We start from the raw sequence: 13,049 nt of genomic DNA on the forward strand, positions 1-13,049 counted from the left end.
CACTCTCCCCTCCACTGCCCCTATGTCCCCTGCCTGGATGGGGGAGGGTGAGCCTCTGGACCTTCTCACACATAAGAACTAAAGCACTCACCACGGGCCGATCCACGGAGATTGTATTTTCAACTTCCCTGTGGAGAAACACAAACATGAGCGGGGGTCTCACTGTCCCCAGGAGCAAGCAGGAAGCATAGAGAGAATTCGCCCAGGGCACACAGGTCCTCAGAGCCAAGTCAGAGCTGACTTCAAGGGAACCACAGGAACTAATACCCCACCACGGGAGCCAACCCCATGTAGGCACCATCACCAGCAGCCAAGTGCAGACACATGGGTTCTTGTTGGCTTTGCCCAAGTGCCCAGACTCAGCCACCTACCCCTAGACTTTGTGTTTCTTTCAAGGGCAGAGTCCAGAGTAGTTGGGCTTATGAAATCATCTGCAGTGACCAAAAAATATAGGATGTGACCTTGCTGGCTTCCCTGGTCACCTCACCTAAAAGTTCCATCACCCCTAATGCCTCCTATCCTTGTTTCCTACTGTATTTCCTTCTCCTTACCACTTATCTCCCTCAAACACATATATGCATATTTTTCCCCCTATGCATTGCTGTCTCATGCTAGAATGTTGAACTCCATGAGGGCAGGGATTTCTTTCTGTTTAATTCACTGTTCTATCCTTAGTCCCTAGAAAAAGAGTGCCTGGAACTTAGTAGGTTCTCTATAGAGATCTGTGGGATGACAGACTGACTAAACAAATGGAGGAGATGTGGCCAGTGACTCAGAGCAGAGGAAGAAGGGCAGCCTGGTTAACATATCCCAGGATTCCTGGAGGTGACAGGTCCAGCTACCTCACATCTCCAATCTCTGGAATGGGCCACATGGGCTTTTAGGGACGGGAGGGGAAAGCAGGCTGACTCACTCAGAGAGGTTCCTTTTTTCAGAGAACACCCGGAGGATGAATTCTCCCTCCTGGTGGGGCTCATAGGTGGAGGGCACGATGACATACTCGCTGGGAGGTAGGCGGAAGCGCTCAGACACCTCCCGCATGTTGATGTAGGTCTTGCTCCTGGCCTTGGAGGCATTGTACAGGAAGAAGTCCTTCTGCAGGTGCTGCTTGTTCCCGTGCATCTGAGGGGGAGAAGAGCCCGAGGGACCTGAGCTCCTCCAGAAGGATGTCCTGTCCTGCTCACAGTCCCCGTCCAGGGGTTACCCCAACTCCCTGGTTACCCAGTTCACAGTCGTGACCTACCTACTTCCGATTCCCAAGGCCTCAAATAGCTCAACATCCCTGGAGCTCCCTACCCCATTTCCTCTTTTTCTGTTGTGATTCAGAAGTGAAGGTCAAGTCTATCATTCCCCCCACTTACCAGAACTGCTGCTGGTCAGCTCCAAATCACCTCCAGGCTGGGGAAGGACCCCAAGGAGGCAGGAGGGGCCTTGGCTGGGGTCTGAGGGAGGCGATTCCTCCATCCCAAAGAGGGCAGTCACCCTCAGAATGTGTCTGTGTGACTGTGTGCATGAGTGTGTAACTGTGAGTGCAAATGTGTATGAGTGTAAGCAAGTGTATGCGTGTGTGTGAGAGAAGTGCGTATGAGTGTGTGAGAACGTATGTGTGACAGTCTCTGGTGGGAAGGGAGAAAGGGCTTCTCATGAGGGTGATAGTCAGGGGGTCGTGCAGTACCCTGAGGCACCCGCTCTGGAGTTGTGTGACCCAGGCGAGACCCTCTCCTATCATAGTCCTGTCCTCAAACCCCACCAGGAAGCTTCCCCATGTGCCACTGATGGACACAGGACCCCCAGGTAATGCTGCACACAACTGCTGGCCGCTGCCACTTCTGTACCTCTTTGGGAACCTTGAGGAGAAACAGAAAAAGAAGACGCTCAGATTCTGTGGACTTCAGATCTGAATGGGGATGAAACTCTTGCAGGGAGGGAATGCCCATAACTGTGGAGTGAATGCAGATGTCTGACTCCTCATCTACTCCTCATCTATCTGGCCAGCCCCAGCCCCAGCCCAGCCCTGCTCCATCTCCCCCAACCTGTTTTTTTCCACTCATTACAAATATCTAAGAGATTCTGACACATGAGGGTCTGATTCTAGGAGTTTGGGGCCGGTGGGGGGGGGGGCACTGAGTATTTGGGAGGCTCCCCACCCCCAAGGAATGTGTTTCCTGGGCTAAAGCTAGTCAGGAACTGCACACCTCGTAGATGGCAAAGCCAATGGTGAAGAGGTTGGCCCCCAGCTTCCGGTCCTTCCTCCGGTTCTTCTGCATCAGGGCCACCAGGAAGCTGCAGATCACCTCCGAGTCTTCAGGGTCATCGTCCTCCTCCAGGAGCTTCAGACGGTACTGTGGGTTGGTCCAGAAAGTGTCTGTGCCCCCAAGGAAGGAAACGTACATTCAGATCTGCCTCTCAGAGAAAGGTCAGGAAGGGAAATAAGACAGAGGGAACCTATTTATCCCCTGCATCTAGGCGCTCAATATATACAGAAGGCATGACGCAGGCATTTGCCAAACTATGTGGGGGGAACTGTGGGTAGCCTCCACCTTTATAGAGATGGAGCCTCACTGCTTGGCTGTGTGTGGCTTCTTCCTCCTCCCGGAGCTGTGATTCTCATTCTCTGCTGATGGTTTCCCTTTCCTCACCTGCCCTTCGAATGTTGTTGGTCCTTGGGATGTGGTCTTAGGCCTCTCTCCCACTCCACTATTCTACCTCCCTAGGCTGTCTTATCCATTAAAAAAACTTTTTTTAATGTTTATTTTTGAGAGAGGGAGAGCAGGAAAGGGCAGAGAAAGAGGGAGACAGAGAATCCAAAGCAGGCTCTGAACTGACAGCTGTGAGCCTCATGTGGGGCTCCAACTCACAAACCCCTGAGATCGTGACCCGAGCTGAGATGGAAAGTCGGACACTTAACTGACTGAGCCACCCAGGCGCTCCTGTTTTATCCACTTTTTAACTGTCCCTGCATGACCATGATGCCTGAACTATATATATTCCACAAATATATATCAAGTTCTAATCATACAACCAAGTACCATTCTAATCTGTGTATCCAATTCTCTAGGACACGTCTTCACCTGGATATTTCTACAGGTGCCTCAACTTCCCATGTGCCAAACCGAACTCCTCTCCCCACAAGCCCACAACCAACTCCACCAAAAAAACAAACAACATGCTGATTTTTCCCTCCTGTATGTTTTACATTGCGACATTGACACCATCCACTCGGGCCCCCCCAAACTGGGAAGCTCGAAGTCACTCTTCAATATTTTGTTCCCTAAATCTGCCCTCTTCCCTCCATCTCTGCTGCCCCCGACTTGCTTTGGTTTTCATCATCTCTGGCTTGTGCCCTGGCAGGCTCTGCTAACTCCGTTTTCCAGTCCCATCCTCAGCATTATGAATGTAGTGTTGTTCCAACAGTGTCCTGCTTAAAAGTTGTTACCAGCTCCCCACCGCACACTCCTCAGCAGGCGGTTTCCTTCTTGGTAAAACGGGGAGGGTTTAATAAGATACACCTGGAACTTAATACAGACTCAGTGAATGGTATTATTCCACCTGGAACTTGTTGCCCTTGGACCCTCCCCCATCCCGAGCCTCTCCCACCTGGGAAGTTGCGGCAGCCTCCGGCAGAACAGCCCCTCACCCAGCGGCCCTCGTTCACGGAGACCGTCCACGTCTGCATCTTGTCGGACTCCAGGGCATCCGCCGTGAGGTTGCAGATCTCCAGCTTTGTGAAATGGTAGATGAAATCGTCATATGACATCCTGAGAGGTTGGAAGAGAGAGACCCATATGGGAGGCTAGGAGAGGTAAGACTCGGGGACCGGAGCAGCACTATCACACAGTTCACAGGAACTTGGGCATGGCCCCAGGGACGGCCCTGCCCTTCCTCGTTAGGGTAAACACTGTCAGTTCTCATGTCTCCACCCCAAACTACTGTCTCTTCCAGTAATAGCTCAAACTCCTGTGTGCTCGCTGGGAGAGCTCGGTAGCAATTCAGTTCTCCCAATGGCACCATGTGCCTCTGCCCTGGGCCCCGGTGCTGTGCTGGGCTCACCGGAAAGAAAGACAGTTTGAGGAAGGACAGACAACTAAGCAAGCAATTTCAAGGATGATGAGTCTCACTAATTAATCCCAGTTCTGGGCAAAACACAGGGATCCGGAAAAGTTTCCTTTAAGCTAAGACTCAAGGGCTGAGTAGAAATGAGCCGAGTGAGGATGAGGGTGGCATTGGGTGAGCAAAGCAGAGCTGCTTTGGCCCAGGAGACAGGGAGCAAGTGGCTGGGGCCATGTGCACGTCGGAGGGATATAGGCGAAGCAGGAGCCACCTCGTGCTGGCCTGGTCCCAGGCTCTAGTTGTTTCTGTGACTGGCTGGCTCCTCTCAGAACCCCATCCTGTTGGGCTTTGGGCTGGAGGAAGAGAACAGGGCCCAGATCTCCTGAGAGCTACAATGTGATGGCCTCTTTCCAGGGATTGAGGTTTGAGATTTCAGCTCCCCACTGGATCCCTTACCCTTCAGGGTCCTCTTGGGTCCTGGACTCACCAGAACTCTCCATCCTCAGTGACCTGGTGCTGCAGACGGGCCTTCTCAGCTTTGTCCACAAAGCTCCAGTCCTTCCAACTGGAGGGAAAATGGAGGAATTATGGAAGGAAGAAGAACGGGAGAGGTCTGACGTGGGATGGGACAGGAGGTATCAAGAGAAATACGAAAAAGTTGAAAGAGTAGCCCATCTCCAAATTGCAGCAAGCAGGAAGCATCAGATATGGAAATCTGATCTGATTCCCTCAGTGTAAAACCCAGTAATGGCCTCCTACTATCCTCAGGAGTAAGTAAGGCCTTAAATGGGTTTGTAAGGGCTTAACCTTTCTCTGGACAATTTTTTGTTTCCTCCTCACACTTTAAATTTTTTTTAATGTTTTTCATTTCTGTTTTTTTGTTTTTGTTTGTTTTGGAGAGAGAGAGAGAGAGAGAGAGAGAGAGAGAGAGAGAGAGAACAGGGGAGGGACAGAGAGACAGAAGCACAGAATCTGAAGCAGGCTCCGGGCTGTGAGCTGTCGGCAAAGAGGCCAACACGGGGATTGAACTCTGGGACTTCGAGATCATGACCTGAGCTGAAGTCGTCCGCTTAACTGACTGACCCACCCAGGTGCCCCATATCCCTCCTCACTTTAAAGGTTAAGAGTTGACCTTTGGAAATAGATTAACTGGATGCCATTTGATAATACCATTCCTAGCTACATAACCTTGGGCATGGCACTTAACCTCTCAGCTTCTGTTTTCTCAATTGCAAAAGAAGAATGAGTATTATGATCTACTTACATGGCTGTGATGAGCAATGAATGAAATAATACATGTAAAACTTTTAGACCAGTGCCTGCCATCTAATAAGTAACTGAGTTACTGAGAAAAACACCAAGTAAGTAAACATTTCCTTTCTCCTCTCACCCCAGGAAATAGCCTGGCTTCATGTTTCTAAAGGCAGGATGATTTTTCCACATCTCTCCTCAAGAGGGAGGAAACAACACATCTGTGTTTCAGGCTTGTTGAGGAGAATAAAACTAAACTGGGTTGTCCTTGGAAAGGTAAAAGATTGAGGAAGTGCTTGGGGTCAGGGAATGCTAGAGGGGAAATGGAGATTACTGAGAGAGCAGAAGGAAGGACGTGGGTTGGGGAGAGTTGGTGGGGGGGCGTTGGGAGGGCCCCTAGGCGGCTCAGGTGGCTCAACTGGCTCAACTGGTTAAGCATCTGACTTGATTTTGGCTCAGGTCGTGATCTCAGGGTTTGTGAGTTCGAGCCCCACATCGGGCTCTCTTCTGACAGTGCGGAGCCTGCTTGTGATTCTCTGTCTCCCACTCTCTATGCCCCTCCCTCTCTTTCTCTCTCAAAAATAAATAAATATTAAAAAAAGGGGGGAGGACACAATACAGGGAGGGTGGTCTTGAGTGACCCAGAGATGGGCCCCACTTGTCAGCAGTCCCTGAAGTCGAGGCATTCCAGGACATGAGTTAAGGCTGGACACCAAACAATGAGGCTGGAGGACACAGTGAGGGTCCCTGTGGGTGACCTGGCCCAGTAGAATGGACAACTGCTGGGGCACTGAGGGCCTTCCCAGAGCAGAGAGCACAGGTCAAATGCCACTCTCACCAGGCCACATTTTTCTATTCTTCCGGTCCCATGCAAACTAGGTGAGGGGCTCCTTCTTTGTGACCTTTATGATAGCATTTATTTTAATCATCAGTGGGTTTTTTTTTTTTTTTTTTTTTTTTTTTTTTTTGCCCTTCCCACTGGAGTCTGCAGGGGCAGGGCCTATGTCTGTTCGTTTCTAGGTCCCAGCTAGTAGCATGGGGCTGGCCGCACACTCAGCACAGAGGAAGTAAGGATTTGTCTCCCTGATGAGTGAAGGAATGCCAGAGAATGGCTGCAAGAGGCAGTAAGACGACTAGAGTCGGCCCCTCAGTCATCCAGGGAGGCTGTCTATTCACAGAATATCCTCAGTGCCTGGGCCTGTGCCTGCTGTTCAGTAGGTGCTCAATAAGACTTACTCAGCAAATGAAGAGCTGAATGAACCAGTAATGATGGTGCCCTGGGTGGAGGTAAGCACAGGGGCTGAAGGCACACTTGGCTACTGAGTCCTGCTATCTCCTCTTGGGAATAAAAGAGGCACTCAAGGGGCTTCTCTCCACTCAATGAGGCAATTGGCCATCAGCCTATGAAGCCTTGTAAATGTTTCTTTGTAAATGTCCCCCGTGTTTGTACTTTCGCTGCACCCAGTTCATTCCATTCAGTGATAAATGGTAAGATCTTTCAGGGGGACTGTGCACCTTTTTCATGGGGACAGCAAGGGACAGGAAATCTTAGCACTGGCTAGGCACTCTCCAGCCCACCACGTAAGTGTTAGTATTGTTCCCATTTTACAGATAAGGACACAGAGACTCTGAGAAGGGAAATCCCTTGTCTAGTCCAGACCCCTGCATTCACACTTTGCTTCTACCTGGACCTAGCCCGTGCTTTTTAGAAACTTTCCAGTCAATGGCCATCAGTGAGGTCTCTGGATCCCCAGCTCTCCTGGCTCCTCTGTGGGCCTTTCCCTAGAGCCCACATACCCACTTCCCCTCTGTGGATCCTGGGTCTGGAGGGTATTTTAGACCACACATTTGTAATCCTCATATATCTTGATATGCAACCCAGCCTTGCCCCAGGCTCTTTGTCCCCTTCTCATGGACCATCCCCCTCACCTACCTGTCACTCCAGGAGCCGTTCCACTCCACCTGGCCCCAGGGATTCCGCAGCCGTACCAGCTTCACTTTCTCACCCTTGAACAGGGTCTTGGGCAAAGAGAAAAAACTCTTGCTATGGGCCTTTCTGGAAAGGGGGTTTTCTGTCTTGCCCTGAGGGCTGGGGTGGGAATGGGGACAGAATCCTGTACAGGGGGCTGTCCTGCCTGGTCCTGGTCGGGGAGACTAATCAGAGGCACTCTTGCAGAATGGCAAGGTGAATGGTCAGAACCTTAGGACTGAGTCTGCAGAGGTTAGGGCTTGACCATCTTCTAAGAAGTGGTTTTCCCAGCCATTATGAGCTTTGGGGGAGGAGGGAGGGCATATACTGTAGGGCCACTCTAACACATTAGGTGTCTTTGTTTGAATTAGAAAAAACACCCTGCTGGCTGAGTAACTATACAGAAATGGCCACCATAGATGGACTGATTAGAAAAAGGTGCCCTTTGGGGCACCTGGGTGGCTCAGTCAGTCAAGTGTCCAACTTTGGCTCAGGTGGTCTTGCAGTCTGTGAATTTGAGCCCTGAGTCAGGCTCTGTGCTGACAGCTCAGTGCCTGGAGCCTATTTCGGATTCTGTGTTTCCCTCTCTCTCTGCCCCTCCCCTGCTTGTGCTGTCTCTGTCTCTCAAAAAAAAAAAAAAAAAAAAAAAAAAAAAAGAAAAGAAAAAGGCACCCCTTCCTCCAGTCTCTGCCCATCCCTGTGAACAGGGCACAGCCTGCCTGCCCAGCTGTGCACAATAGTCCTGACAAATTTCCTATCTTCAGCCCGACGTGTCAGGGGGAGCAAAGTATTGTATCTGTTCAACTCCCAAAGAAAAGGAGACATGAGAGCCCATGAAATCAATTTCATAAAACCAAAGTGATTTCTATTTGTTCCCTGGAACTGTTGGGAAAATTGCCATTTTTAGCGCTAAAAGCAAAGATGAACTGAGCACCACCTTGTGGCAAGATCCACGTCTACCAGTCCCAATGGTCCCCTCTAACTGCATGCAGGTGCTGGGCCCAGACCGTGTGTGGTGCCCCTGAGAGGAGGCAAGCTCTGCCTAGGTGAAGGGGCCCAGTAAGTTAAGTCCTGACTTCAGGAGGCTGACCCAAATAGCTCCCCAGCCACCCGCGCCATCAGCCTCACCTCCTCCAAGCCAGTGACAGAGTAGGCGTGGCCCTTGACTAGCCCGCAAGCCATTCTTGTTTCATACTGAACCGGAACAATTGTCTGTGGAGCAAAAACCAGACAGCCTATCAGGGCCTGCACACATTAGATCATTTTCCAGGTTCTGTGAGGACACAGACTCCTCTGTGCTCTGAATGTGGACATCCTGGCCATGAGAAGGCCCTCCCTGGCTCTTTTAGAGAGTCAAGAAGACATAGCCCAGACAAATGGTCTCCCTCAAGCTGGTTGCCCTGAAAAGGTCTGTTCTGACCATCGGAGAACAGTATGAGGCTGGGACAATGTCGATGTAGGTAAGCAGATCCCTGGACCTCCTTTCTGGATCTCTTGGGGTCTTTCAAAGGAGGAACAGGGACAAATGGAGGCCCCTTCCCTCGAGCCCACCCAGACTTGACAACTCCTGGAAGAGAAAGGAATTGAAAAAAGAGGTTAGATGAAACATATAGGTCTAACCTTCTCTCTGTATATCCCATTCCCCCCTCCATACCCATCAAGAACAGAATACTCAAGAAATCAAGAGTCACGGTGCCCAGGGAAGGAATTTGGAGGAGGCCAGAGTCGAGTCCTATTCAGACATGATTTGGCCTACCGGTCTAGGGGAAGCTCTTAGATTTGTAGAAATTACCAAGTTTCAGCCCCAGAAGATGCTCAGTAGAGGGATAGGATCTCCAATGCCCATTGAACCCTAGACCATATCTCTATGGCTCTCCTTTGCCTGGTAACATAACAGCTTTAAGAAGAGCTTCCTGGAGCCATGCTAGGCTGTGCAATTTGTGAGCCTTTTCAACTTCAGGGATGCAGGTGGAGCCAGGGCTTTTGGCATCTTGGCCTCTTCCACATCTTAGTCCTTACGTGACCCAGACCATGCTGAATAGAAAGGATGTGGAAGCAGATCCATGCATCTTTCAAGTCTAGACCTGGGAAACCACTTGAAATGACTCTATTGGCATTACTTTTGCACAGCTAGCAATTCCTCCCCTGGCATTCTGTCCCAAAGAAATTATCACGACACACACAGAGATATATCTATTAGGATGTTCAAGATAGCATTTAAAAATAATAGCCAACACAAGAAAGAGAAAACAATCTAATTTTCCAATGATAGGGTATTGGGTAAATAAATTATAACTTATCTGTGTGTTGGCATACTGTGCAACCACTAAAAAAATGTTTTGAGGGGCACCTGGGTGGCTCAGTCGGATGAGCAACTGACTTCGGCCCAGGTCATGATCTCACGGTTCATGAGTTTGAGCCCCGCATTGGGTTCATTGCTGTCAGTGCAGAGCCCGCTTTGAATTCTCTGTTCCCCTCTGTGTCTCTGCCCCTCCCCCACTCACACTCGCATGCTCGGGTGCTCTCTCTCTCTCAAAAATAAATAAACATTAAAGAATGTTTTGGGAGACACATTAACAATATAGTTCATATTGGCACATTAAGAACATAAAGCTAACTGAAAAAAGACACAATGCAAAGAGGTACATACAGTGTGACAACATTTTAAAAATAAAAATGTAGATTAACTGTACGCAAAGAAATATCCTAGAAGGACATATACTACATACTCAGAGTTGCAACCTTTAGATGGGAGAAAACATGTGTTAAGTTTTCCTCCATGCTTTTCTATAAGTATTTTTCAGTGAGCATGCATTACTTCTGAAAGTACTAGAAAATAAACTCTATGAGGGGAGAGACTCTTTTAGTGAACAAAATGTATTTTTTTTGTTTGTTTACTACAAGAGTGTCTGGCACCTGGTAGGAGCTCAATAAATCTGCGTTGAATGAATACCTGAATTAGAAGAGAAGAAATATTTAACAATGAACAAAGTCTCTTGTATTTCTACTTGTTAATTTGTTATCAGAGAAACTGCCTGGACCACGGGGTATGAAGGAACTCCCACAGAGAGTTCCTCCAAATCCTGTCTCCCCCACCTTGTCCAAGAGCCTTGGAGCAGGGAAGTTATTCCACCCCAGCCCCCTGGAAGGCCCATGTGGAGGTCTGCATGTAAGGCACTGGCTGCTGAGGGGAGTCTAACACCGACAGGCCTCATGCAGGGTCATGCAGGTGGGAGGGGTGGTCATTCCTGACAATTGGAGGCGTACACACCCGGGTTGGTCTGTCATCTGAGTCACTGGGGATGAGGTCTGAGTCCCTGAGCAGCGAGTTATCCATATTCCTCACCATCCGTGCAATCAACTCCCCCATTTTCAGCCCAGAAGGAGAGGTTCCATAGGTCATGTTTGTGCCATCCTGAGGCCCGACGGGATGGGCCGGGGACAGTCCAGAAGAGGGAGGGAGAGATCAAACAAAGGAGGGCGATAGAAAGGGAAGGAGACAGAAAGAAGGGAGGGGACAAAGGGAAAGAGGAGAGAGAAACAGTGTGAATGGAGACAAGATGGAGAAAAGTGATGCAGAAAGAAAATGTTCATCCAGGGGTGTTTAATGCTAGCTGATCTTCCCAAGCTTTTGGACCCATTTGGAGTATTAGGAGAGGAAGGAAATTCAGGAATTCAGCTTCAGTTCCTTTCTCAGTGATGGAAAGCTCCAGCCAAGACTATTATCCACTGAGCAGCCCCCAGGGCAGGTGTGTCTCCTGAAACTCAGGAGGGCTGGCCACTCTGTGGGTCTCCATACCCTTAGCCCCAGTGTCAGATCACACTACTCTGTTGTGCTGAGAGTGCGCCTGCAGGCCGACCTTCTCCCAGATCACAACACAAGGCCCATGTCCTAAGTGAGAGACAGGATCACAGCTCAGTGACTGAGAGGCTGTCTCAGGGAACTGGCTGGCTCAGGTCCAGAACCAGATATGCAGCCAGCTTAATTGGGGGCATGCTGGGGTTGAGCAGCACTGGCCACAGAGGCCGGGGCTGACACACGCCTCTGGACCTATTTCTACCTAAAGTCTAGGCCTTGGAGTGTCTTTGCCCAGTCTCTTTAGTGAAAATCCCTAGGAACTCTTCTTCCTTTAGAAATTTTCAAAGTTGAGAGCCAGTTCCTGCTTCCTTAAATAAAACATCCACCCTGTCCCAGAGGAAAGCCCTACATTGCTTTTCATCACATGGATGGCTTCCCGATAGTTGCCTGCTCCCTGCCCTGCACACCACACCCCAGGCTTACATCAATGGAACAGCCCATGAGGGAGCCTCTCTCGATGGCTTTCTTCATGATCTTGTACATGTCTCTGGGAGCATCCTTGATCTCAAAAAACTCTGTCACCCCTCCTGTGAAGTCCTCCATGGCCTCTGTAGTGTTCCCACCTTTCAGGGCCTCATACGAACCATGGAGCCTTGGAGAGAGAATGAAGACCAATCTGAGGTCACAGGGTTCCAGGAAACATGACCCAGGCCCTGGGCCACCAGAATTTTACTCTCGGGTCCTGTGATGTTCTCTTATCTAATTCTCCAACAACTCTGTAAGCTAATGGAGTAGCTACTATGATTCTCTTTCTTCACATTCGAGCAACTGAGTCTTATAGGCTAAGTGGCTTACCCAAGGCCACAGAGAACCAGAAACACTGGGATGGGAACCCAGCCATTCTCACTTCCTGACTCTTCTCTTTCCACCATACTCTGAACCCCAAGGAAGGGCTCCATAGAGCCCTTAGAAATAGCTGGGGTGGAGCTTCCAAGTTGAGAGATAACATGGCTTTATTAATATCCCACGTGATCATGAGGTTGAGCCAAGCAAGACCCTGGGAATGTGAGCTTCAAAGATCTAATGCTCAAATATAAGACTTGCAACATCACCACGAAGGCAGAATTAAAGTGCTCACTATGGGAGGCTAAAGCTAAAGATTTCCTACACATGTCTTCATCCTTCCCTTAAATACAGTTTTTTAGTTATAGCCGTTGCTGCCTGGACCCGACCCCCTCAGACTTAGGGACCCAGTTGAACTGTTACGCATGCGCACATGTGCACGCACGCTGCCTCTTGTGACAAGATTTCAGCTGGATTTTGCAGCCCACCACCTTTAGCCCTGCCTCACATCCTCAAGTGTTGCCTTACTTAGCATAAGCCTTCTCCAGCAGAGCACTCCAGAATTCATTGCGGTGGTTGGACTTGGTGAAAACCAGTTGATTGTTGTAAGTCGGCAGGCAGTCATCAATGACCACATCCACCCAGTCTCCGTAGCGCCAGAACTGCACAGAGGCACCAAGGACAGAGTCACATCGTCAGGTTACCACGTGCCTCTCCTCCACATTCCTCAGACTCTCTTTGATCCCAAAGCGGTCCCATTGCCTCAGCTCTGCACTTGGTCCTTGTTCATACTCTTTTGGGTTTGGAGCGTGTGTATCTTTCTCTAACTGGACCGTGAGTTCCTTGGGGGCAGGAACGTGGGCTACATCTTGCTTTCTCTCTTGCACACAGTCCGGCCAGCCTCAGGGATGGTAGGTCCCCCATGAATATCTGAGGGCTTGAGATTGTCATTCTCCTGCTCAGTAAGTCTGGAGTGGGGCCTATGCATCATATTTTAGGTATTTTAGCTGATTCTAATATACAGCAGCGTTGAGAACTGCTGGCCTAGGTGAAGGTGACATATTAATTTATAGATCTCTTTATGACAAACAAGGTAGAAATGGCTGCTGAAGAAGACTGATAGGGAAAAGGAGAGTG

At 49.6% G+C, this 13,049-nt stretch overlaps 1 protein-coding gene across 4 annotated transcripts in view; it reads right to left on the minus strand.

Moving 5' to 3' along the window:
- Positions 1-13,049, minus strand: part of CAPN3 (calpain 3) — a 50,194-nt gene that overhangs the window by 9,057 nt on the left and 28,088 nt on the right. For 2 of the 4 annotated variants that reach the window (XM_047862855.1, XM_047862856.1), the window contains exons 4-14: positions 12,441-12,574; positions 11,553-11,721; positions 10,542-10,685; positions 8,399-8,482; positions 7,235-7,320; positions 4,538-4,615; positions 3,598-3,758; positions 2,196-2,365; positions 1,836-1,847; positions 914-1,122; positions 92-128 (exon numbers count right to left, since the gene is read on the minus strand). In XM_047862855.1, the coding sequence (XP_047718811.1) occupies positions 92-128; positions 914-1,122; positions 1,836-1,847; positions 2,196-2,365; positions 3,598-3,758; positions 4,538-4,615; positions 7,235-7,320; positions 8,399-8,482; positions 10,542-10,685; positions 11,553-11,721; positions 12,441-12,574 (1,284 nt within the window). Of the gene's footprint in view, positions 1-91; positions 129-913; positions 1,123-1,361; positions 1,650-1,835; positions 1,848-2,195; positions 2,366-3,597; positions 3,759-4,537; positions 4,616-7,234; positions 7,321-8,398; positions 8,483-10,541; positions 10,686-11,552; positions 11,722-12,440; positions 12,575-13,049 lie in introns of those variants that run through there. The other 2 variants (XM_047862857.1, XM_047862858.1) reach the window with 2 other exon arrangements.

Source organism: Prionailurus viverrinus, chromosome B3, assembly GCF_022837055.1.
Source record: "Prionailurus viverrinus isolate Anna chromosome B3, UM_Priviv_1.0, whole genome shotgun sequence".
In the NCBI taxonomy this organism is placed as follows: domain Eukaryota; kingdom Metazoa; phylum Chordata; class Mammalia; order Carnivora; family Felidae; genus Prionailurus; species Prionailurus viverrinus.